Below are 27,204 nucleotides of genomic sequence, written 5' to 3'. Positions count from 1 at the left end.
CCTTTGTGTTCAGCAGAAGAAAGAAATGCATACAGGTTTGAAACAACATAATGATGAGTGAGTATATGATGACAGAATTTTCATTTTAAAGTGAACTATTCCTTTAAAGGGGCTATTTTTTATTATATACACACACACACATAATAGTTACAACTAACCCACATTATTCCTACAGTAAACAATGAAAGATCTAGAGACGCATTTTCAATTTTAGCTAAATAAAACACTTTATTTTTGCAGACGTGCTTGGTATGTTGACATTTTACATGGTCATAGGTGACTGTCCTCATTTCACACTATGACTCAGACACAGAATACTTAATTTTATTAAATACAGCACTTGTGGAATGTACCATAAGACACAGTGTACAGAGAGAATTCAAGCTTTGTTTGGGACCAAAAAAGATTATTACAGGACACAACGTTTTCAGAGAACCTTTTTCTGAAAAGCACATTGCCTTTGGGTAACTGCACGGCCATTTTGATCACGTTCATTTTTTGAATAACATTAATGTGTGATTACGAGTGGTTTAGTGTTATGAGTAGATAACATTCTCTGGTAGAATAACATTTCTGCTGTAACCAGCTACATTTTGTTAATATTTGTCATTAATGTTGCTGTGAATATTAGATTAACTGGGGTCAAAAAAAATACATCTGAGGCAAAAATAAATGTTTTGGTGAATCTTCAGTATAACACATTTGAAGGGTTTTGGTAAGATATATGCTAATGCATCAAAACTGGCCATGTTAAACAGATTCATGCAAGTCTTAAACATTTTAGAGGTTATTTAGCACTCTGGAGCCTGTCCAGCCAAAGTCACTTATTTAATATTAAGTGCAATAGAGATCATAGAGGTAAAGTGATAAAATACACTCTGGAAAATATTGAAAATTGCTATTGTTAGCAATCTATCAATATGAAGAAAACACACACGTGCCTCGTTCAGATGAAAGGCAAATGACAGTAACAGACACATCAAAAACCTATCGAACTGTTTCTAATCATATATTTTAACAAGAGAGGTTTGTTTTGATTTCCAACCACACATAACTAGTGCAAATACAATTGGTTCATTCAAGAAAGCTGATATGTGTAGATAGAGAAAGTCAATTTCTACATAAATCAAATTAAATAAACATACAAAATAAGAACAAAAAGCTGTTCAGCTGCTAATTAATTTGCATTGTCATTAAATAAAAGTATAAGCTCAGTTTATCAATATCGCCCACAACAGAAAGTAGATATCAGTAAGTGTCTTCAGTGCTTATGTAAAGCGTTGTCTGGGTTGTAGATTCACTCTCATTTGTGCGTGTACACACACACACACACACACACACACACACACACACACACACACACACACACACACACACACAGAAATAAAGTGTTTTGACTTCCAAATGGACAAGAGCAGCAGTAGTAACAGCAAAGGCAGAAGCAACATTGAAAGAGAATATAAGCACGTACTGCCACACACACAGTTCAACTTCACACTGTGTGTCTGCACACGTAGCTGACGATTCAAAAGATCTGCTGTTCAAACAGAATCTTTTCAAAGCCTTCAGGTGGAGTATGGTAGAAATCACTGAACTGGCAGTCTATGATGGCACTGTCATCCACTGAGAGAGAACAGATTACAAACATCAATATGATGTTAGTTCATCATATGAACGGCAAAAACATTTCATGACAGCTCGTCTCTGCAAACAGCAGATCATAAATCATGAAAAATCTATTTTTCTCATCCCTTGAAGCTACTATGGCAGTTTTAAAATCTGAGGGTGGTAGGTGACATCTTTCAATCCCTCACCAAAATGGCCACCAAATAAATCAACTTGCTCCAACTTGCTCCAAATAATCTAAAAAAATGTGCAGATATAGCAAAAGTTATGATGTCTTGTATCTGTCATTGATAAAGAAACAATACACAACTCACCATAAACTATGGGGAACACAGTCCCTCGAATACCTGAGGCCGGACAGTGCATGCTCTTTCCATTTAAGTACAGGTTCAGTTCCACATGATCATAGGTCAGGCCCTAAAAACAGACACACACACTTACGACCACGAGCAATATGTCTTCTACAGTAGTAGCATTCCACAATTTAGCTATTTATCACAATCTAGAATGTAACCAACACACAAAAAGAAGTAAAAATGTACCACTATATCCCCCTCCTGAGGGAGGCTGTTGGCAGGTAAACGGTTCTTCTCCTCATTGTTGTGGTATATGGAGCCATCATGTCTGAGTACCAAACTGTGGCTGTCTTGACCCAGTGGCACCTGGTTCAAATTCACCTTCTGAGTGGCCACACCAATCCCCCAAACACCTGCATCGCAAACATCAGCAAAAGTTCATAGCCCACAGGGTTTCTCAAACTCGGTCCTGGAGGGCCACTGTCCTGCACAGTTTAGCTCCAACCCTGATCAAACACACCTAGCTGTGAGTTTCTAGTGATCCTGAAGACATTGATTAGCTTGCTCAGGTGTGTTTGATCAGGGTTGGAGCTAAACTGTGCAGGGCAGCGGACCGAGTTTGAGAAACCCTCTCTTAAGCTATACATACCCATATAAAGACCAATAATACAGAGATTTTGGAGGTAAAACTGTACTAAAATTAATGTCACAATGCAAAACAAATCTAAGGGTCCCAGTAGGTTAGTTTTATTTATGCAAATATGTTTTTCTTTTGAATTTGGTGACATTTTTGACATATGTGGTATTACATAAATTACCTTTTCATATTAAGGTGAAATCTTGCTCACTTATAAAGGTAAACAATTTTATTTTATTTTTCAGAATCCACTTCATAGCTACTTTCAGACAAATACATCTGTCTGACAGCTACAAGTTATTACAGTATTTGCACAATAATTAGCAAAATATTAAAAACCTGATTAGCTGAAACATGCTTCATTTCTCACAAAAGGGCACTCACCCGTGGACTGGATCTTGAACTCAAAATAGCTCTTGTTCTGGTGTAGAGGGGCGTTGGCGAGGCAGGCTCCAGTTCCACAGATCCGCCTCCCACTTTTCACTATGACCACATCCGTCCCTGGGAAAAAAGGCCGAGCAAACTCTCATGCCCACACTGCTACAGTACAAGGTATGTATTTCAAAACGTTTTCAGTGATATCGTCAAAAAACGAGTCTGAATTGAACCTCACTTCCTGGATTCACTCAATTGAAATCCAATCAAAACAGACACTGGATCTGTCAGCTGTATACTAGCAACTAACATCTGATCCAGAGTAGTTAGGACTACTTGACATAATTGATTAGATATTATTACGAACGAAAACACACTGTTTGTTTAAAAACAGTGATGGCAATGGTTATTTTGTGTTCTAACCTTTGTTTTTAAGATATAGCATTATCTGTTAGCTTGATACATCTCTTCGTGTTAAAATGAATTTGGTGACTTTTTGTGACCCCGCTGAGCATTGGAAATGACCTCTTACCCATGTGATGCGTGTCTAGCTGCACGGTGGGCATATCTTTGAGGGGAGCGTGACCCGGCCCGCCATCCCCGCAGCAGCCCAAACAACACGTAAAAACTGCAGCCATTCTAGCGCTGAGATCACCGGAAGTGCAGTTACACATGTCAAACTGAAGAGCGCACGAGCTCTCAGGATAGAATGGATCTCATGGAAAAATCATTGTCGACGGCTGGTGTTTTTCTCGTTAACTACCTCAAGGCGGCGCTTACTTGAAGAGTCCTTCAGTGGACCACATTCAAAACAGTTTTACTATTAAATGATTTTACACTAATAACAATTTTTAATTTGAGTTATAGCAGATGCATGGAAATGTATATATTATTTTTATTATTAGCATTATTATTATTTTATTTTTTTACAAATTCTTGTGCAGTAATCATAAACGACAGAAAATGCCCCATCCTGACCCAGCGCAGAGAAAAGTATCAGATAGCTCGTGACGCTTTACCGTCGGTCTGGTAAATAATTTACATCCAAATAATCTAGTAGTCACTGAATTTAAAATACACACTGAGGCAAATTGGATAATTATTATTTTGACCGCTAAACTCCACCAGATTAAATCCCACATTCTACCTAACAAAGAGTTAGATAATACTTAATTTGTTAGAATACTTTAAATTATTTGTTTGATAGGTAAATATCACAATCAAGGCAATGTGCAACCAAAACAGCCAACTGACCAGAAAAGCTTTGAGAACACGTCGTCATGTCACATTATTGAAATGGATTGGGGTAAATGGTTTACTTTTTTAAGTGTATGTGCCCCCCTTCTGGATTTTGGTTTGTTTTATTAACGAATTAATATACAATAAATGAAAACCATTTTAAAAGCCTTTCTAGCGTTATCCTATTTCTTTGACAAATCTGCGGTTCTCTGAGACTCTCGCCCTCTCGTGGCCAATTACGTCATTGCACGCGCTTTCATCCCTGATTCGACCAATGAGCGCTGCGCCTCGGACGCCGTTCTCTTCCTGATGGCATGGAAACAGGGGAAGAAAAATCGAGGTCAAAATATTTTGACACGTGACTCGGTAGCGATTGGTTATCGATGCGTCAAGACCCTGACACATGGCACGGGCACATGCGACCGAAGTGGCGTGAAGAATCATCCTTGTGGCAGGAAATACGGACGTGCTTTTTGGTTGTTTGTGTTTGTATCAGTGTCTAACCACGACTAGTTGTAAATGAAAACCACGTAGTTATTGTAGTTCACTGAATAGATGAATTATGCGTCTATGCGGGTAGATGATGGGGAACGCAAGTATTGACGTAATCTGTATAAAAAACGCTGATCTAGGAGAGAGTGAGCGCTCCCCCGCAACAACACCATCCAAGAATGAAGGGATCCTCTGCATTTATTTCTCACCGCACGAAACGTGTGTTCAACTACCTGAGTCTGCAAATACACTGCTACGCGGATATTATGCTGAATGTGGCATTGGAATGTTTAACTTTAGATTCACTGTTCAATAACTGTCTGTGCGCATTAGTTTGAATTGCCTGGCCATGCTGACTTGACCTGAACTAGTTAAAATTTCCCAATTGGAAAGGGCGAAGTCTGCACAGCAACAAGAGCCCTGATTGCGTTACACTGCCTATGCAGCTAGTGCACTTCTGGTCCAATTGCTGGTGCTTTCTGCCTGCAAAATCTGCCTCAACAACAGTAATACCTTGACAACCGGACCCGGGCATTACCGAGAAACATTTTGACAACTCGACGGCGGGGATATTTTGTTTTCCAAATCAATTCCTTGAAGTTTGTTGGACAGGTCCTCGGATATTCCTGCACGAAAGTTCTCACGCGGGCAATTAAAATGAAGTACTGGTGCACTCAGGAGTCTTCATCATCAGGCAATCTGAACTACTATATTTGGTTAACCTGCTGTGCCTCTTCACAGAATCGCACTGTAAAATATTGACTTAAGCTAGTTCTGTTCCATTATTTATTCACTGTAGATTCATAACGCATTCTCGCAATATAAAAACATTTTTCGATGCAAAAAAAAAAAAAGCCTACTCGTGTGTGTGTGTGTGTGTGTGTATGCATGCTATATCTTTGCTTATTGCGCGTAATGTAGACGGTGTCAAAAATGACACTGGACAGCACTAAGTGCTCTAGACTTCACAATCGGTGTGAGATCCACGAGAGAGAAGCTTGCTATGATGAGAGTTGTATTGATGTGTCATGCCCCCGACAAGCTTTCATATTGATGTCTCTTTCCTCTTTAGGATACGATGGAGCTCTTAGAGGAGGACCTCACATGCCCAATATGCTGCTGTCTTTTCGAGGACCCGCGTGTTCTACCGTGCTCTCACAGCTTCTGCAAGAAGTGTCTCGAGGGCATCCTGGACGGTAACCGGAGCCCTGCTTGGAGACCCCCGTTCAAATGTCCGACCTGTCGAAAGGAAACAGTGCACAACGGCATCGCGAGCTTGCAAGTCAATTACTCATTGCGTGGCATCGTGGAGAAGTACAACAGGATTCGAGTGATGCCAAGGATGTCTCTCTGCCGAGCTCACAGCGGACAGCCGCTCAATATCTTCTGCGCCACAGATCTGAAGCTCATCTGTGGGTTTTGCGCCACGACAGGTGATCATAAAGGACACAAGTTTTGCGCGCTGGAGGAGGCGTACGAACGCGAGAAGCTCGCATTTGAGGACTTGTTTCGCGTCGTGGAGGGCTGGAGGGGCGCGGAGGTGCATTCGTGCCTGGAATCGTTAGAGGGAGCTAAGAAGAAAGCGCTGGAGAGGGTCTCGCGGGACGCGGATCGAGTCTCAGAGTACTTTGACAAACTTCTGCGCACGCTGGACCACAAACGGAGCGAGATTCTCTCGGACTTGGAGACTCTGAAGCTCGCGGTCATGCAGACCTTTGACCCCGAGATCAACCAGCTGCGGTCGGCGCTCGAGGAGCAGCGGCGCGCGCTCAACATCGCCGAATCCTTCCGTTCGCTCTCCGACCCGCTCACTTTCCTCCAGCAGATGCAGGACTTCAGAGAAAAGCTGCGCGTCATTCGGGGAACGCCACTGCCATCGCGGACTGACGTGGACGTGGGTTTGCTTGGCCTGCAGAGCTTCGATTTGAAAGAATGGGACCGGGTGCGTCTTGGGGAAGTGGACAAGCTGTGCGCCCCCTACGAGAGCAGCGCGTACCTGTCTTCGCTGCCCCCTGCTGCCGCTCCGCGCTTCTCCCGTGTGATGTGGAGAGTTGTTCTGGTTGTATGTGCGTGTCTCCCCGCGCTGAACTTTCTCCCATCGGACTGTCTCGCTTTGAGCTTCCAGGATAAGGTGGTCGCACTCAGTGGCTTTTCTCTGCCCGGTCCTGGAGAGATCGTGCGCTGGCTCGGGTTCTGCTGGACAGAAGCGGCTGAGATCTGCACACTAATAACTGAGATGTGTCGGAACTGTATCTTGGACCTGATAAACACGACATCTGATTTCATCAGCTGATTTTATAACTCCATTCCTTAGGTACTTTTTTATGTACTACATTGTGCCAACCTAGAGTAGGCCTGTATCCCGTAGATTTGATTTAGTTCGTGTCTGTATTTGAATTTGTAAAAAAAAAAAAAAAAAAAAAACATAACTAGGATTTGTGTGCTATAAAATTGCACTTATTTTGTCTGTTGGTTTTAAATGGAAAAACAAGTGTGGATGGATCGTGGTATAGGCTACTAACAATATTCCCGAATCTTACATTTAAAAAAATTCCCTATTCACTTCATTTATATAGAGCTGAATAGTTCATCTCCACAAGTTCACCTCGAATACAAGCAGACAGATTGATTGCATAAATTATACCGTTTTGGAAGTTAACTAAAGAAGAGGAACACTTATTCCGAAAGTGCATTGAAATCATTTATCTTCTCTGTGCGAGTTATTTGGATACTCAAGGTTAAACGTTACGTAACAATGTCAGACTCACACCAGGACAGGATTTCAGTTCTTCAGTGATTCATTTACAATGTTTACTTAGAATGAACTTGTATCCTGCTATATGTTTGTTTTGTTGTTGGTTTAACTCATTATTGCGATAGCATGGCATCATGAGAACAATTTGAAATCACTATAGTGCTGAAACAAAAATCTACTTGGACATATAGCTAATGGAATGTATAAGCTACGTTTTTTGGTTGCTTTTGCTTTTCTTTTTCCTTTTATATACTAGGACCAGAGCTCATCAATGTCTTTAATGTTTACAATGTCACCCAAGAGAGGCATGTGATGTGCAAAATTTAACACAAAGTCAGGACTGTTTAGGGGAAAAAAATTGAAGGCATCCCCTTTTCCCCACTGTTTAAGGAGGAATCCTGAGAGATTCTCGGACGACTGTTCTGATATGACGTCACCGCTGGAGCCCTTCGCACGTCACCGAACATATATTTAGCCGACTGTTGCCAGGCGAATTGGGGATGAAAAGTGAAATTACCTACTTTAACCTACTTTACCAAATACAACCTTACATAACTAAGAGAAAATTAAATAACAACGAATTTATGAATAAATATAATCTACATTTTCTGCAGCCATACAGAATGCATTGCCGACAAATAGGAAGCTCACTCTGAAATGGCGCCATGTGTTATATAATTTCAATTCTTCTATTTTCTTTCTTTTTAGTGAATGAACCATTGTGTCTTAATAATAATGACACCATCCCCACTCTATCGCATAGCTTACCTCTCTTGCACCAGTAACTTCAATATTATAAGTGCCATTTCTTTTTGCTTTAAACGTTTTGTCTTCCTGTGTTTAATGTTTCTAATAATTTAATTGTTAAATTCGGTCAATACTCGTCTCTTTAAGGAACTGACTCTGCACTGAAAAATACTTTGTATGTTGCTGTTTTTCTTTGAAAATTGTTATAGGGATATATCCAAATAAATTTCCCGTCATATGTATATACACTATTTAGTTCTAGTATTATGCTTATTTCTCTTTAAATTTTGTCAAATGAAATGAATGGCAATGCCTACGTCGGCAATGACTAGGCTATTTGAAGCCCAACTGTGTCCATAGCCTATAGCAAAATATATTAGTTTTGTAACTTTCTTTGCAGCAAATAACTTTATTTCTACGCACATGATACGTCTACGTTTACAAAAAGACCTGAAACACACACGAGTTCATACATAGGCTACACCGTTTAAATGTTTAAATAAAGCAACCTTGTATGATGAAAAAATGATACAGCAACAGGGAACATCACCAATTAGGTTAGTTAGTTATGTCTCAAAACTCCAGAGAAGTGCCATGGTTGTCGGGAAAGCAACATAAATGAAATAGGCCTACATGCTGTATTTTTATTAAAATTACATATTTTAACCCCCCAAAAAAATGTTTTTACTGCATCTAACATTTAAGGCACTCGAAAGGACCGTAATAGGATTTGAGACTTCAGTCTCATTCATTTGTCTATAGAATTAAAGCGTGACGATCTGCATTGTATGCACAGAAAATGTCGAGTTATACATTATTTATCTGGACCAAGTCGCTCCGACATAAACACACTCACATAGCCTAGCCTACTTGAAAAATAGACGGACTTTTTTTTTCCTTGGTCCTTCTAAACACACGTTGACCAGTAACTGTAATCTATTCAGGTCATGTAAAACCAGTCTAATCACAATTAAAATTAAGAAAAAAAAAAAACGTGTAGCCTATTCTTTGGCGGAGAAATTAAATAAAAGATCCAAATTAAATATAATTTCTAACGGCCATGCTATATGAGAACATCTTATAAGAGGACTTCTCCGTGCATAAAACATAGAATAATAAGTAAAAAAATAAATGAGTAGCCTAGGCTACACGCGGGAAACCGCATAGGAAATTTGGATCTGACTCAAAAACGTAGAAAATTTCATAAAATCCGTCGCTTACAAATCAAATCGTGATTGGTTTAACAAAAAAAAAATTCAAGACAATTCTAGGCTGCGTCCAGACTGTAAAAACAGCTGCAAAAGCTGCATTTTTTTTTTTTTTTACTTTTCCATTAAATTGTTAAAATGTGTTTTGCCATAGATTAAAATCAGCTCTATGAAACTGTGCACTGTTCCTATTATCACAGCTGTGCTGACCATCTTTAGTTCAGATCTAAAAGCATCATATGACTAAAACGAAGCGTCAGAAGATTAAATCGACATGTGTCAGAAGTGGTCGTGTTACTAGTTAAAGGCAACAACGGTGTAAGTGCTGGTCAATTGAACAAAAAAAAAAAAAAAAAAAAAAGTCATTTCTTTATTGCCAAGGATACAAGATGTGATAAAATCAGAGGAAAAAGCAGCGCTCAGACAGCGATCAAAAAAGGCGAATCTCTGCGTATAAAGGGGTTCCTTATAAAACTCCCCAAAGTTATCCTATATAGGCTACTTTCACCCCGGCAAAATAATTAATAAATAAATAGATGATCATTAACCAAAATACAAGGATATGGTAAGGATACGATCAAATCGTGGTTACATAATTGATCCTGCTCATAGTTTTTTTTTCTCCATAAAATGGCGGAAATTATTTCAATGACATTTTGAGAGCTGCGTTGCGAGATACTGCCTTTTGCATTCTTATTTGTTTCAGGGTGACATGCCTTTATACAATATTTTACAAAAGTCATAAACATTTTGTATTGTTTTATAGCCTATAGGCACAGTCACGTGAGGTTACATAATCAACGACCTGTACGGTTAACATCACGAAATAAAACATGTCATTTTCAGCTATCGGGAATACTGAAAAATGACTTGCCCACAAATAAATTTCGTTGGGCGTTAAGCTTTTTAATATTAATGTTATATAAGATTGATGGTCTACGCACGCGTAAACTCTCCAGCACGAAACTGTAGACATTTGCCTCCATGTTAATATCTCGTATATTGCAACTTCCGGAATAATCCACATAAATGAGTAAAACTTGCTTATTATCGGGGGAAAAAAAGGCTATTGGAGTCAGTTTTGTTAGCTCAATGTAGTCACCGGAAATGAGGAATAGGCTACTTTAAAAGAAACATGAATACACGTCACGCCTAGGGTTCATCCACCAGAAACATAAAACACACATTTCTACAACAGTATTCAATGTGTTTCAAACACATCAGAGCAGAAAAGCGACCAAAAAAAAAAAAAAAAAAAAAAAAATCTCATTTGACAACAGTTGCGTTCCCTGTGAAAAAGTTAAAAACAAAAGCTAAACAGATATCGACAAACGGTGCACGTCAAAATGAGTATTCACAGGTCAGTTTTTTCCTTTTTTTAATTTTAATATTTGTTTGCATTAATACAAAAAAAAATGCAACCACGTTTAGGAAAATAAAATTGGAATATTTAATGAAGAAAAAACAGACGATTGAAACAAAAAAAAAAAAGGATACATATTTTACATAAAGGAAAACAAACAATGTAAACATTAAAACATGTTTTTGCATGAACATTATAAAGGGGAAAAAAGCAACATTGATTAAAAAAAAGCTACTTAACTCGCTTTCCAAAGAAAACTAAACTCTGCATCTATCTTTACCTTTGACCATTCGGTTCACTCCGGTGAGGCCGAGTGTCCTCCTGACTTCTCTATGTTGGATTGATGATTCAGTCCATGATGGTATTTCTGTACCTGTGAGTCAGCCATACCTGCACCGGCTAGGCCCTGGTAGCTGTGATAAAAAAAGATGACGTGCATATGCTGCTTGGTGACTTCTTGCTTCAGCAGCACGAGCAATATTGGAGGCATTGGCCAAAGAGTAACTCCAATATTTACATGCTGCTAAAGCAAGACAACACACGCACACGCATTCACACACATGTAATCTCTCCTTCTGCTGCGTAGGTCCCAGGAATTGATGCTGCAGCACATCACGGCCTGCATCTCTGTATCACCACAAACCATTCTGTGCTGCTACACCATCACCTAGAGAGGGTTCCTCTCTCTCTCAATCACGCACTCACACCCTCGGCAACATGACCAAGCACTGCCAGAATCAGAGCGAGTGACTCCTCTCCTCCCTCTCTCTCTTTCTCTCAGCAGGGCTTGAGGTATTCCAGGACTCCATCTGAAACACACAAGAGAGGAGGACGCTTGAGTGAGAACATACACACAGCAGCTGGACGTGATGCTGTCAGTTTGCAGTAAAATATTTCAGTGTCTCCTTACTGTGTTTGCCTGCAATCCATTTGCATACAATAAAAAAGTGGCATTGCTACATTTGTGTGTAGGACTTGGTATTGAAATACATACTTGAGACTTTTTTTATTTTATTTTATTTAATATGCCTGTTATGTACAGTTATATATATATATATATATATATATATATATATATAAAAAACTTAACACAATAGCATACATAAAGTTTAATGTATACTTTTCAGAGATGGATGCACACTGAATCTGAATTGTTGCACTTCAGTAAAATAGCACCTATAAACGTATACTAATGTTATGGGACAATTATGGGTATTTTAAATTCATCATCATTCCCAGTGGATTGCCGTCGTGTATTGCTGTTTTGGCATATTTACATTTTATTATATTTTGGGACAAAGCACAAGAGATGACTGAAAATAAAGCATTACAAGAGTTTTAAATGGTAATCAAAATTTTATATATTTTGCAGGACTTCATTCTGATTTTCTACAGGCTGGACTCTATGGAGATCATTGCGGACACACCTCTCAGCAACTTTCCTGCATTATACTAACACCTGTCCTCTGGAAACTACGTCAAAAAATAATGATATCAAAAGAAACAAGCAACTAGTAATATTGTCTTCTAGACCAGACTGGATTTAACCTTCGAGATAGCGATTCAGCACTGCCAACATCCTGCCTCGTAGTCATCTTCAACAGCGGGAGCTGACCTGTCCCACAACAGAATACATCTCTTATGCCTCCACTATGCTAAATAAGATATCTCTACTTTATGAATCAATCACTGTGGTCTGTATACAGTTGTGTTTAAAAAAGTAAAAGTAATGCTCACCAAGTCAGAGTTAATGTGAGACATCATTAACCTCTGAATTTTAAATTTTAGTACTGATAGTATTATTAGATATATTTATTCAACCAGAAACACAATGGCGAACACAGAATCTTAATAACCAAGTATTTTCTTTAACACACAAGCTTTCAAAAGACTTAGAATTTATTAAAAGTTAAATATAATTGTTTTGAATGAAATTCTACTTTAATTAGAAATTGGAGAATTGTAGCATAACACTATAAATAACACACCATTTTAGAGCAAACAACTTGTAACGTAATTGTAATGAACCGATCACATATTTAAAAAAAAACAAAAAAAAACGACCAGTTTGTTATTATATTAAAATATATTAATTATAACAAATATCAACTGAAGCATCTGTTCATTATGAGCATTGACTTGTAACACTGACACCAAGGTTACGACCTAACTAACATAGCTATGGAATTTGGGTCAATGATCCAACATGGATTCACAGCCAAGAAATAGCCATTGTGATAATGCTACAATATTTTTTTATATAATGTTTAGCTCCTGATGAAGTCACTGATTTATTTTTTGTAAAAAAACTAGTGTAGGAGATTTTGAAAACAAACAAGAATTTTCTAAAATTATCCAGTGTTTTTTTTTTTTTAACTCCAATAAAACCTAATGCCTAGTCGTGATCTCAAAGACTGACAGGAAGACATCTAAACCCTTTCTCACACTATACAGCCAATGCTAGAGTAGCCTATAAGAGCCTATGTCCTGATATTGACAACAAACTTGTAATTACTTCTAAACAAGAGTTGGCATCTGAAAGCTAAAGCCAACCCATCACTGCCTGAAAAACTGAGTGAATTCAATGCCATAAGAGACAAATGTAAGTAATACTAAATAAAATAAAAAGCTTTACACTTCGCTTATGCAAACAACCACTGTGTAGATCTAAAGCAACAACTTCATTGCTTGAAGGGGATTTTTAAGCCTTAATACCACAATGGCTTAATGGCATAAATTAAACTACATAAATGGCAAATGCTAAAAGTGTCCTGTACTGGGTGTAAATAACACCTAAACTGCCTAGTTGCTGTAAAATGTGTTTTAGCCCATGATCTCTTAAAACAATTAACACACAACACATAAATTAAATTGCAAATAGATGTTATTACCTTGATTTGTTGTCTGGTTTCTGACATCACAACTAGGCAAATACTGAAAGAAGAGAAGAGAAATTCATCAAAATACAGACATTACGTTAGAAGCTGCAGTTCTAAAAATCTGGTGTAATAGACAGCATCAAACCATAAAACCAGATGCTTAAATAGTTTTAAAAACATACACCTAGTTTAAAAAAATAAAATAAAATTGATACACCCATAGTTAATGTTACAGTGTGTCTGTGAGAAAGTTGCTGTCAACTATGTGAGTGGATGTGTCTTCTCTGAGATCACTGCAGTGTGTGAGGTGTAAAATATTATTATGTGTATATTATTCAAGTCAGTTAAGCCTCAAATGCACCCTTAAAAATGCATACCCTTCAAAGCAACAAATGATTGAAACTATTGTTGGCCTATGAATTATAAGACAGAAACTTTCTGAAATTTACATCTTAAACCTCACCTAAGTTTCTGTCTCAAAAAGCTTTTTCAAATTCACAAGATATTTTTTAGTAAAATAAAAACAAATTATGCATGCATCTCAGATGTGAATCAGAGATGTGTAGCACAAAAACAGAGACTGGTGAGAAAACGTTTTCCCCACTCCTTTCACTAACTCCCACATTTCTCTCTTCCCCCACTCTCTCTCTTTCTCTCTCACACACACACACACACACACACACACACACACACACACACACACACACACACACACACACAGCAAGCCTTATACTAAGATATTATAAATGAGTATCTTCACAGGAAGCATCTGACCACATTAATTTTTATCACGGAGAAAAAAAAAAAAAAAAGATCAGTCACACAAGTTATCAGACAACTATCAGAGCTGAAAAGGACAAGCAAATGGAAGGACTGAGTAACAGAGCAGGTCAAACAAAATACAGCCTGGTTAGACAACTCAAACTCCATAAATCAAACCATTTCAAAAATATGTTGGGTTATTTTTTTAGGCTTAAAAAATATTTTTAAGTGTTGCCATCAAAAGAATATTAAAAGTTCTTCAACTCAATAATGTGTGTAGTTGGCCTAGCCTCCATTTTGGTGTTTAATCTTGTGCACTAGCAACATCGTAATCCCACAAGATAAGTGCGCATTATGTGCACCATATTACACTATAATTTTAAATCATGCAGCAAAGATATAATTTGATTATATACAAGCAGAGCATCAGCACATAGCTCTTTGATAACCTAGAGAGTGGTCATGCACGTGAGTGTGTGTGTGCGCGAGGAGGACCGTCAGAGCCCCTGAACAAGTCTGTGTGAGTAAGAGGGGGTGTGAATGAATATATAACATTTAACCTCTCTCTGCTTGTATTTTACTGAGCTCACATGACCTCAGGGTCAAAGGGTATCACCTTCCACTCCTCCATCAACATCAGCATGTGACACGCTCACACACTCCGAGACTCTGCCTTATGCAGGAAACCCTCCCACGTAATTATTTTGCCAGTTAAATGGTCAAAAGAAAATTTAGCAAAACAAGTTTTATTTTATAGGTATAACTTAAGATCACTGAAATAGGAAACTTTGGAAGAAAAAAAAATATATATATCTATGTATAATTATAACATTTTAAAAAATAATGAAAAAACATGAATATTTAATTACTACTCATGAGGGCAAATAATCCACACTATATTCCAATTCAGACCCTGTAAATTAGCTACACCGCTGCACTTGTAGTAATGAGGTGTGTGTGTGTGTGTGTGTTTGTCTCTCTCAAACATTTTCTTTAATCTAATAAAAAAAACTCTGTGTAAATAAGTAAATCTGTGCAAATATTTCGTCAAAGAAAGAATGACAGCAGGCAAGCCTGCACACCTGTACGGCACCGCTGCACCTGAGTACGGATAGAACTACATACAGCAACACACACCTGTGCCCTGACTGCAACCTCTCACTGTTACACACATGCATTGATCAAAGAATGCTCTGCAACACTGCAAAAGCCTGTATTCACAACTTGCATCCAACCCAAACTTAAACTATCATTAGTTAGAGGGATGCTTTAAACAGTCAAAATCAGAGCTGTACGTCTCAGAGTAAGGGCTGGCTGGCTTATAAAACAAACAAAAAAAAAAAACATCTTTCACATCCACACACACACACTACTTTCCCTATAATCATTAAAAGAGCGTGGGTGATGTCCCAGAGACATTCTGTGTGCCTGTGAATACACATTTGCTGCTGCACATCACAATGGGTCAAAACAAGTACAACATGGGTTTCTATTTATTCAAAACAAATAATAAATAATAATAAAAAAAAAACAGTCTTGTCATGTCACCACTATTGCAATGTTATTACAGTCATATTACTACACTCAATTTTGTGAACTCAAAGGGGTCCTGGCATGGTGTATGATAAAATTAACATGTTGTATCTCATAAAATTACCCGCACAATTAACTGATAAATAAGCCCCATATTAAAACTGAGTGTGTATGCTACAGCCTCTGGTCAGGAGATCTGAAGTGCAAGTCTTCATTTCCTGCAGGTTCACGTTTACACACTCTCAGTCATGAGCATACAAAGCATGACTGACTTAATGTATTCTTGCTTTTTTAACTAGTTGTTTAATTGTGTACATTGCACAATTTAACTTCTTTAGTGTGGTGACTTTTGTTTTCAAAACTCTCAGTAGAGCTGACAGTATAGAAATTCAGCTTCTCCCCAAATCCAGCCCTGGACACACCAGAGAAACAATGTCTTAACATGCGACAAATTTAAACTGTTTCATAAAAGTTTCAACTGCCCACACACACACACACACACACACACACACACACAAAAAAAATACTAATCTCATCATTATCTCCATTACATTTTTTTTTATTGCAAACAGTATTACAAGTGAATAGCCACATAAGTATAAAAACAACTGTAGGTGGAGAACTGCTAGATTATATCTAAATGAGCAAAAATAAGTGAGTAAAAATAGATCTCACAATATATTTTGGTGTAGATGATAGAGGCATATAAACTTCAAGTGTAAACTGCCTAAAATAACCTGCAAGTTAATTGATTACGTATTTAGATGGCAATAGATCATGGGTATTTGATCAGTTATGGAGTGCATTAATTTTAACTGTGTGTGGGATTAAGTTTTAAAGTGTTTCGAATAGTGAACTTCTTTGAAAATATAGATCATACAGTAATTTACAGAACCTACAGTAAGTTATATTTTTAAAATATAACTACAATAGTTATGACTAAAATGTTTCTGTGCACTGTACAAAACCAAACAAAAATAAATATTGAAGTATCAGCACTGTCACTGAAACTGTGGGGCGTTTGAGTGGGTGCATGATGTGTCTGTTGATGAAACTGCAATGTTGCGAACATGATAAAGATATCGTTGTGGTTTACTTGTGGGGGTTTCCCTACGGTCCCAGGCAGGATCAACTCATGGGAAGAAAAACTGCCAGGAAATTTATTTTAAAAAACACACACACACACACACTAAGGAACTGATGTGAAAAGACACTCTGACCAACAATGCTTGGTATTGGGCTATAGAGTTGACTACATTAATACAAAACAAATAGAATAAAAAAAAAAAAAAAAAAAACTGACCAAAATGGGAACCATCTCCATATGCAGGAAGAAGCAGACTAAGAATTTTGACTCTATTTGACTGCTATTTTTTTTGGCCAAGTGAATGTGCAATAATTAATTACGGTGGCAACTCAAATGTAAATTCTCAGTCAAATTAACATTTAGACTAATATTTTGTGCCTAGTCAGTCTATGCTGCAATGGGTCTTTTTCATAACACAAGATTTCTGTCATAGGAGTAATACTGGTATATGGTGTAATTTGTGTCACTTATTTTTTGTGAATGGCCATTAAACAACTCACTCCAAAATAACAAACTATGTTATTTAGGCAAAACCAGACATCATTTAGACCTGTACCACACAGAACTAAAAAAAAAAAAAAAAAGGTTACCATATTTTTAACACTCTGCCACATTTATATAGGAGTGAGAAAAGTGAATAATCAGATATATTAAAACAAAAATACAAAATCTTGTAACTATAAAACAAATGCTACACAAAATGGCACAAAAAAACTAAGATTAGGTTGACATTTTGTATTAAAAAGATTAAAACTGGATTCTCTGAACTCACTTGACCTGTTTGGGCTCAAAGTGAGCCTGGGTCGCTGCTGGGTTAACCTTTCATGACATCACATGACATGGACAGGCCTTTACATCAATCAACAAAATTAGGAGGTCAAAGCATCACGGTAATGACTTCATGACCTTTCTGCATGTGACCTCTACATTAGACAGAACAAAACAACCCGAAGTGACACTTTCCTTGAGGTACAGAAGATTAGCGATGGAATCGTGTTCAATGCAAGAAAAGCGTCACCAAAACAACTTTAAGAACAGAGACTGAAAAAATAAGGAAAAATAATACGGCGCTATTATAAGAACTGAGGTGCACACGCTGACAAAAAGGCCGACTGCTGACCCAAGATCCCTCTAAAGATGATTAGATTTCGCTCTCTTTGCAATAGACATAAAAGTTTATTTTCCACTAACCCCAAACACAATTAATATAACGAATAATCGCATTTTAACATTACACAACCAGGCCTTAAATTATCTGACAATGCAACCTGGTTATGTAATTTCAATTTATAGGCCCGCTCGTATAAAAAGTACGAATACGTGTCCATAACACTTACGTTAGTGTGATAACAAGGGTTTCAAATTGCTAAGGGGAATGAAACGGAGTTAAGTTGCAATAGCGTGGTACAGTAGATCAAACACATTACGACGTGTTTTTTTCGATCGAGAGATGATATTGTTCTACAAACTGATCAAATCACTTTAATCTCGTCTCCAACTCCTATTTACTTTTGTGAGAGAGTTTGCGCTTTTTACACTTTGGATAGCAAATGTTTGCTATTTTAAAACATTTGCCATACACTCACACACGCACAAAACATAAATAGTCATTTTCATGGTAACTAACATTAAACAAAGAAGACGCTTTTATGAAAAATGTTACTTACCGAAAACACACGAACGTTCATAATATTTGTAAATCCACAAAAAAAAAAGAAGTTTGCAATTGAAAATTATGACGGCGCACTTTTTCATATAGTTTGTGCAAAAAGGCGAGAGAGAAAAAAGGCACTCTGGTCATCGTCGCTTTTTTTCCGCTGAAAGAGGAACAAAAACTGTAGTAAAGAATAGGACAGTGTTGGTCGGTGTGGCATCCCGGTGTATCGCTCGCTGATAGGCTGTCGGGCTCGCCGGCCGTCTCGCTCACATCACCAATCCCGCTCAAACTTAACGTTTAAAAAATGCACAAAACCACCTCGCTCCACCAAACAACCCACGTCATTTTATTCGTCGTCGCCTGCGATAATTTTCCGAATTTTTTATTGATTTTTCAAATCATCCACGTAATTGTTGGATTTTTTCGAAAAATAATACAAAATATATCGTTTCCACAGCGCAGCTCCAATCTGACGCCCCTTCTTGGCTGGAGATGCTAGCCGGATTAGCCTGCTAGCTCACTTCAGACTCCACTTCACTATTTGTTGTCACTACACATCGTCTTTTGTGTCCGCTGCATCCATCCGCCGGGAAACAGACGCCTAAAATTTGTGGTAGATTTCAGAAAAAAAATCTATCTTTGTTCTCTGGAAACAAGAAGAAAAAAGGGTCCCCTCGCTCAAATTACTGGACTACAGTACGGAGCCTCTCTAGGCAGCTGCTGTTGATGTAGCTGCTCACTCGAAAATGGCGCCGAAAGCTCCAGTCTTCATTCAAATTGGCCGGAGCCTCCCCCTGCCCGCATTGGGCATGCCGGGACCTAGAGCACCGCGCAGGATTGGTCGAGACAAAATGCACCCTCAAACCGGCTAGCAACCCAAAACCCACGCACAATATCCTTACACGGCCAACAGAGCACGGTTTAACTGTAGCTCTGCCAGTCTGTGTTTGAAAAAGCGATTGTTACCAGTGCATTCGCGTTCACACCATTGATAGTTTTAGGCGTACGTAAATGGTTATATGCAATATATATCTCAGGGATTTCAATTGCTTCCAAAATCAGATAGCTTTCAACGCTGTCAAGGATAAATTCATCCTATAAAACGTGATTTAACCCTAAAATGAACATGAATTGAATCGCCTGCTGAAGTGTCGGTTTTCTAGTAACTATAGTGAGCGTTTTACCAAGCGAACAATCTTTATTTATTATGTTCCATCTTTCGTGATTTTAAGAGGGAATAAAACGCTATTGCGGTTCAGATTTCTTTTTTTTTACGGCCAGTTTTGAAGGTGCGTGTACTGTTTCTATAAGAAGATGAAAGCATGCATTAAATGACCGGAACGTTAGTCGTGAAGACGAAGCAAACGACCACAACACTGACTGCAAGTAGCTTGACAACAGACCCTGCGCTGCTTTACTACAGCAGACAGCCAGAGTCACCGCGGCGAGAGCAACAGCGAGCTGCGTCACTCACACCACCAGCAGCGTGAAGGTTGATTGGGAGAAGAAAGAAACTGCGCTCCATCTGTCAAATCCGCCCCTTTCTGATGACTGCCGACTGCATCATTCGGATAATGACTTAAAATTTGGCACCGCTTTGTGACTATTTGACCAGCAAACCCCAATGATTCATTTAGGAATATCTGGTGGCTGTGACTAAATTGCTTTCTAAACCTTAGCCTTATTTTGCAGGCATTAACTGCAACTGTAAACCAAGACGAAAGCTATAGGCTACTTTTTCTATAGGCTATGTCAAAGAAAACATGATGGCTTTATTCCACTTTAAATAATCTGCCCACCTTTTTAGCTATCTTGGGTGGCATCATTGCATCATGAATTTTTCTTATTTGTAGACACACCCACATAAACTCACATGCCACTGCTGACATAAACAAGCATGAAATATAGGCTATCTGCCAGTGAGTGTTCCTACATATGTGAGAAAGTGTAAGGTGTTATAAATGGATATAGACAGTGGGGAAGGAAGTGACTCCTCATTTTATTTAAAGATACACTGTAAAAGACAGGACGTGTGTCAGCAGCAAAAGAAAATAACATAAACTGTTCTATACTTATCCGACATGGATGACTAGGCCGAACGCTTCAACTCCGATCTGTGAACCCTTATGGTCCTCTTTTTAAAGTAAAAACCTTTATGGACAATTGTATGCTCTTTGCATGTCTCTTGTAAATGTAACTTTATTTATCTTGAATTTATTGTTAGATACACCTTGAACTTGAATGGCCATTATTATTGTTATGGTCTGTTTACTATTTACCCATGCATATAACACATCCCGTGTTTTAATTTTCTTTCTTTTTTGCACACACAACTTTAGACCATTCCTGTTATTTCCACCCCACCACTTTTAACTGCAACAAAACCTCTGCGTATAAGTTGAAGCATGTCATAAGCTACTATTTTCCTCCCACCATCACAATAGGTGACTAAATATCTGAACATCACCACCCAGAACATTCGTGTTCTCACCAAAGTTTCAGTCAAGACTTCGTCTTCTCCTTTCTTTTCATTCATCCACCAGACTTGAAATTACTTAGTAGCATACTTTAGGCTATTTAATAAAATCATATAGCCTAACTTTTGTCCTTCCACACAACTGTCAGAGTAACCAACTTTACATTTATTAACCACAACAGATCATTCATTAACCTTTCATTGTAAGAAAAAAAAAAGAAAAGAAAAGAAGTCTATTGTTCCTATGATTTTAAAATGCTGAAAGAACATTTTTCGTGTTTTTATCCGTGACAGTTTTTATATATATATATATATAGGCTAGCCTATAATATGTATATATTTTATCAGCAGTGAAACTAATAACAAAGAGCACTGCAGGCAAGTCCAGACAAGCGCGTCAATCCTTACGGATGTCCCGCCCCTCAAAGGCAGTCCTCCGATGATGTAACGCTTTCCAAATATAGCGTGTTGCCGAAGCAACCGCGCCACGCCATTGGTGCAGCGCTCTGTCAGTATTTGCAACGTCATGAAGCTAGTGTTATTATTGTAAACAGGGTGCTTACTTTCCACGGGCTCTCGGGTCCCGAGCCTTTGCTACGCGCTTCTTTGTTCACTACATGAGAAGATCAACACGACAATAGACTACTTACGAAAAGACTTTGTAAACGTTATGGACCTCCTGTAATCGTTAATGAACAAAACAAATAAAAACTGAGTAGTTTCATACGGTTTTCAATCAAACCTGTTAGACACTTTAAAATGACACGACGTAGCCTATCTTCGAAGACAGCCGGTAACCCTTGCGGATACGAAAATGTTGCTGAAGTTTTGACAAGCAGCGCGTTTTTTTAGAATGAATCTAACGTTGTTCGGTGTGCAGTAACGTTCTTAATTCACGGAACGCTAGAACTGAACAACTTTTTAGAACATCCACATCATGTAAAAGCAACAATCCAGTTGAGTCAAAAACTTTTCGACAGTAGTTCGACGCCGATAGCTTGTCGAATGTTGCCACTCCTGCGCATAAAGAGCTTGTGTCATTGTTTCAACAAAAACACATGTTAGTTTCCCCTTTTAGTCTTGCTATGCCACTGACATTCTACCTCGCAAAATGCTCAAAAATCTATCAAAAGAGCCAAGTTACGCCAATTCCCAATGCGACGAGACTGATCAGAAGATAGGCTACATCAAAGTCGATCTGAATGGCACTTACCCAAAGCTCTGGGGGGAAATTGAGGATGTGTATGAAGACATCACTTGACTCTAGTGGGATGTTAATAAGTAGCATAGCACGTTAACGGGTTAATTTCAGTTCGCACAACAGTTTCACCTTATTTACTAGTACCGTTTCACAAGGTATCGAGGAAGTTCTTTTGTTCCAGTATTTATGCACAGCGTCAAAGTTGCGCGTTGAGGAGGCGGAGCGGTAGCGCTGCGCGAGAGGAAGAAAAAAAGACCAAGCGCCAGCGCTCGACCTTAGATAGCCTACTCAAGACTCAAACCCTACGACCCACACTGGATCAGATTAGGTCACGTGCTGGCTGCACAGCGGCGACTGAGTTGGGTGTCATAACTGCAAACTATCCTGATCTCGACAACATGATGAGACCAGTGTTCCACAGCATGGCGCGCGAACGAGGCTTTACCTTTAGCTGCGAGAGATGCCAAGTGTCTTACTATGATCCGCTCAAGTGCACGTTCACAGATGACTCTTATTGCTAAGTGTCCTTCCAATGTGATATTTGATTGAATTTATGATAGAGGTAAGAAACTCCCATCATGAACAGATTTGAGATTTCTTCGAACTGATACGATAACAAAAACAACACCAACAAAAATCAACAAAGTAATTTGTTACAACAAAGTAGCCTAAGTATTTTGGTGCATTTTATTTCAGTAGCCTAATAAAGACAATTGCATTGTTTAATTTCAAAGTGTGAGGTGGCTCTTTTCCCACCTTTCTTTCTTTGCAGTAGCCTAGTCTATACCTGCATAAGAGAATTTGCGGATATACTTGTTTTATGGGGAAACAAAGTATAAAGAGAGAACTTACTGTGATTTGAAACAGCTGCCTTCTGCTATTGGCTGTGTGTTCAACTGCATTAGAGCATCTAAAGCCTGTCAAATATCATCTGCTGAGTCCCACTTTGGTTTGGATGCGTGGCACGAACGTTCAACAGTAGGCTAAACAAAACTGCTTAAGCACATGTGTTTTCTGTTTTAACAATTTCATTTTAAACCTATAATGGAATAAATAGGTCATATTAAGGATTACATGTTTTTTTTCTGAGGCAAATAAGCACTTTTCACCTTTACGTATTTTTTTTTTTTTTTTTTTTTGTGTGTGTGTGTGTCAAAATGCACTTATTAGGACACAACTTTATGATTATACAAATACATTGACTTTAGGGTTAAAAGTAATCCAGCTGCTGTAAACTAACATGGGATTCGTACAACTAATTCATGCAAAATTTTGCTTACAATGTGAATATTTTATTTGAATAGTTTTATTTTGGATGGCACGTGGCGTTTAGGAAGTTAATTTGAAAGTGGGGCTATTTATAACAAGGAAAAACACACGGCCTGTTGACACAGCTGAGGTGAGGTTTTCAGCATTTTCCAGCCTTCCTCTCACTCTCAACGAGCAAATAGCCATACAGGCCAGTAGCGTAGCCAGAAAAGAGACTCTGGGTGTGCATCTGAAAATCTGGGTGTGCCACATTTATTGTCAGATTACTGTGCAAAAGTATTAACCATAACCACATAACTATTCCCCACATAACCATAAAACTTTATCAAATATAACTATACATTACACTCAGGATCACCAATAAGTCAGTCATAACATAGCGGCTGAAAAAAATTCTCTGTCGTTTACAGTGTTCGCATTCTGTCAAAGCTCTTGGGGGGGGGGGGGGGTCTGTTTATTTTGTGGGTTGAGCTCGGTACCTCTAGGGGGGTCCGGGGGCATGCCCCCCCGGAAAGAAAATTTTGTACATTTTAAAGATAAATTCATTAATCTGGTGCACTTTGAGTCACCCGAATCTGCTGTTAAAAATAAATAATCCACCCGCCAACCTCCTGAACCTATGATATTCTCTGATTTAGATATCTGCATCTGATTAAGCATGATAATATGATAAAATATCACACTGAAGTAGGCTGATTTAAAATTAAGATTTACTTAAAATAAAAGTTATTCTTTTGTCAAAATTACATTTCCAGCCAAAACAGAGGCTTTACTCCCTTCAAAATTAAATTGTCAATGTTTCATTACATCACTGTTGGAAAACACTCTTATCAGAATCTGATAAGAGTGTTTTCCAACAGTGATGTAATGAAACATTGACAATTTAATTTTGATCAGAATAATTTTTTTTTTAGCTTTATAAAGGACATTTCTTTCCCTAATTTTTACTCTCTATACTATTTCCCTACTCAGGGAACTGAGGTTACGTTAGTAATCGAGTAGGCTACGTTATTTCTTATTTTATTTTTTTGATATAGAAAATTGTTTTAATCAGGGCATTTATTCGGTTTGGGCAATTACAATTCTCTTTCACTTGTCCTTTAAAAAAAAAAACACACGCACGTCACGTGTCCCGGACACCAGCGTTATGGCACCATTTGCTGTGCCCCTGTCCCTGAGTATGATTTAGAATGTTCAGTGACGTTACAGAACTGCCAGATTCAAACTATGATTCAAACCTGAACCAAACTTCTTTTGCGCGTTGGCTGGCGCTGAGCCAGAGACGGACGCGCTCAGCGCTTGTCATATCACAACTAATATGCAGTGTTTTCAACCACATGTTTATTTTATGTTTCAGACATTTAAATACACATAAGTACTAGTAAAACAATACATTTGCAGTTTGTAAAATACACACTGATGTCTATGGAAGCGGCAATAAGCCACTTACTTTCATGTATTTCGGGAGAAACTGAATTCAGGTGCTGTAAATCCGGCTGACAGGACTCTCTGAACTGCAGCGCTCATCTCGTTATAGATCAAGATAATTTATAAAGTTTTTTAAACGAAGAATCGGAATATCAGATAGTTGACATGGTAAGCAAGTTTGTGAATATTTTTAATAAAAAAGGAAAAACGAAATAAAACGAATAGCGATACGTCTGTTAGTTATTGTGGCTGCGGTGTGTCACGTGACATCACGCCATGGAAACAAGGTGTCAGTTAAAATATTTTTAACTTACGCGTGCCGTGAAAGGGTTGATTTAAAAAAAAGTATATTCTACATAAACAACAACAGCCCAAGTTTAGTAAAACATTTTTTATTGAGACTATAAAAATTTATTCTGCATCCATTTTTAGGTGTGCCAGCTGCCACTGTGGGTGGCACCGGCACACCCTGGCACACCCGTGGCTACGCCACTGATACAGGCGGACGATTATCACGTGGCTGTAAAGTGATTTTAGGATTAAGAAAAATATATAAACAGGTATCCATCAAAACAGCATGTAATCTAATAAAATAACAATCACCTAAACAATTTAGGCTAATGGATTTAATATATATGCCGTTCATCAGTGAAAACAGTCAGATATTGCCTGATTTCGTTATTATTATCGTTCTTTTAGTGATGAATCAAAGCATCTTAACCAATTCCAAACACAATCAATCAATCTGCTGGTATTTCACCACGACTCGAGACGTAAAGTAATGAAAGTAAACATGAAAAATTGCGAAAAAAAGTTTAAAGCAATAAAATAATCTCTCTGCTAAAGAAAAGCATAATTCTCGGATTTCAACAACACAAATGAACAAATGAAAATGTAGAACAACGAATTAATTTATTCGACTAATTAATTTAGCCTATTAACCAAACAAGCTGCATGTATGAATGGCTAACGAATTTCTTCGTATCCTTTTAGTTACTACTATAGTTTCAAAATGTGAAACTTAAATTTTTTCACAAACAATTTTCATGTATGAAAATACATAAATCCACCATCCCATTCATATCGTAAAGCTGCTTATTTAAAAACGCGGATTATGTGATTTAAATAGGCTATAGGCTACATTTTGTAAAATGGCACACGGTTTATATATAACAGCTTTGTTACTTTCACAGCAATGTTACTATTTCATAATAAGCCTAAGATTATAATTAACAAAATTAATTAGATTTTATTATCACGGACGCCTCCGACTTTTTCATCAAGCGTGATAGGCTATATCATATAGCCAACCTTCACGATTACATTTTACACGTAAACTAACGCTAGTTCGTATATAATCGCGAAAAAAAAAATATTTTTTTACGACCAATTAGTGAAAATTCTATGTTATCTGATAGATTGCGCTCTGTCTGACTCATCAAACCTCCTAATGTCAAAACACGATATTTTCATCGTGTGCATCGAAAATGAAAATTAACGACGATTGGTGGCCATTTTATGAAACACATCTTTATAGGTTGCCCATCGTACTAAAATAGCTATAAATTCAGATGGACCTCACGTAGTTTACATAATCCACACATTAGAACAAGACAAGTTAGCGTGTGACTTTTAGTTGATGATGACCGATAAGATTGCACGGCTCAACCCAGTTTAGACTGATGTGCTGGTGTATATGTGCATTTCCCTCCTGAGTGTGTGTTCATGTGTATAGGCTATGCAAGAATAAAACTAAAAACAAGTCCCCTGTAAAATGCCACTATTTTCTTTCCAGCTATGGTAATGTGCAAGATTGGTTTGCTGTTTGCTTAATTTTGCATGTGTGTGGGAGGAGGTAAGGCTCAGATGCAAAATAAGAATCGTTATTCTGATCTGCGCCTCCATCAACCAGTTTATAAAACAGAGCAACAAGTCAGATGTGGAGAACGAGTGTGAGCTGGAAATGTCACTGTGTGTGCATGCCTTGAAGTTTTTTCCAACCAGATTTCGTTGTCTGCCTCTTACAACACAAATGAAGTTTCTCAATAGGCTAATGGTGTCCGTGGAAGAAAGATAAATGAGCAGTGGATGAGAGGGAACAATCTACCTTAACTATTAATTTATAGACAGATTATTGTTGTTAAATATATGTTAATCATCATAATATTTTAGAA

The 27,204-nt window shown here is 38.0% G+C and overlaps 2 protein-coding genes across 6 annotated transcripts; one reads left to right on the top strand and one right to left on the bottom strand.

The window, feature by feature from the left end:
• Window positions 1-205: 205 nt before the first annotated feature.
• Window positions 206-11,338, bottom strand: spryd7b (SPRY domain containing 7b). 2 transcript variants are annotated; one of them, XM_081368907.1, is made up of 5 exons: window positions 11,019-11,338; window positions 2,944-3,060; window positions 2,169-2,335; window positions 1,941-2,043; window positions 206-1,623 (listed from the first exon to the last, which is right to left on the bottom strand). In XM_081368907.1, exons 1-5 carry the CDS (start codon window positions 11,026-11,028, stop codon window positions 1,526-1,528), a joined length of 495 nt encoding a protein of 164 aa, XP_081225033.1. In that variant the 5' UTR covers window positions 11,029-11,338; the 3' UTR covers window positions 206-1,525. The 2 variants fall into 2 exon arrangements, with proteins under 2 accessions (XP_081225033.1, XP_081225034.1); XM_081368908.1 differs by lacking the exon at window positions 11,019-11,338 and adding an exon at window positions 3,467-3,590.
• trim13 (tripartite motif containing 13) lies at window positions 2,500-8,417 on the top strand. 4 transcript variants are annotated; one of them, XM_081368903.1, is made up of 3 exons: window positions 2,500-2,605; window positions 2,935-3,111; window positions 5,738-8,417. In XM_081368903.1, exons 2-3 carry the CDS (start codon window positions 3,088-3,090, stop codon window positions 6,956-6,958), a joined length of 1,245 nt encoding a protein of 414 aa, XP_081225029.1. In that variant the 5' UTR covers window positions 2,500-2,605; window positions 2,935-3,087; the 3' UTR covers window positions 6,959-8,417. The 4 variants fall into 4 exon arrangements, with proteins under 4 accessions (XP_081225029.1, XP_081225030.1, XP_081225032.1 ...); XM_081368904.1 differs by having other exon boundaries at window positions 2,528-2,778; XM_081368906.1 differs by lacking the exons at window positions 2,500-2,605; window positions 2,935-3,111 and adding an exon at window positions 4,539-4,884 and having other exon boundaries at window positions 5,738-8,411.
• Window positions 11,339-27,204: the final 15,866 nt, after the last annotated feature.

The sequence above is a fragment of the Scardinius erythrophthalmus genome, assembly GCF_964197995.2.
Source record: "Scardinius erythrophthalmus genome assembly, chromosome: 6".
In the NCBI taxonomy this organism is placed as follows: Eukaryota; Metazoa; Chordata; class Actinopteri; order Cypriniformes; family Leuciscidae; genus Scardinius; species Scardinius erythrophthalmus.
The sequence above is the reverse complement of the archived record's forward strand: the minus strand, read 5'-3'. Positions and strand labels throughout refer to the sequence as shown.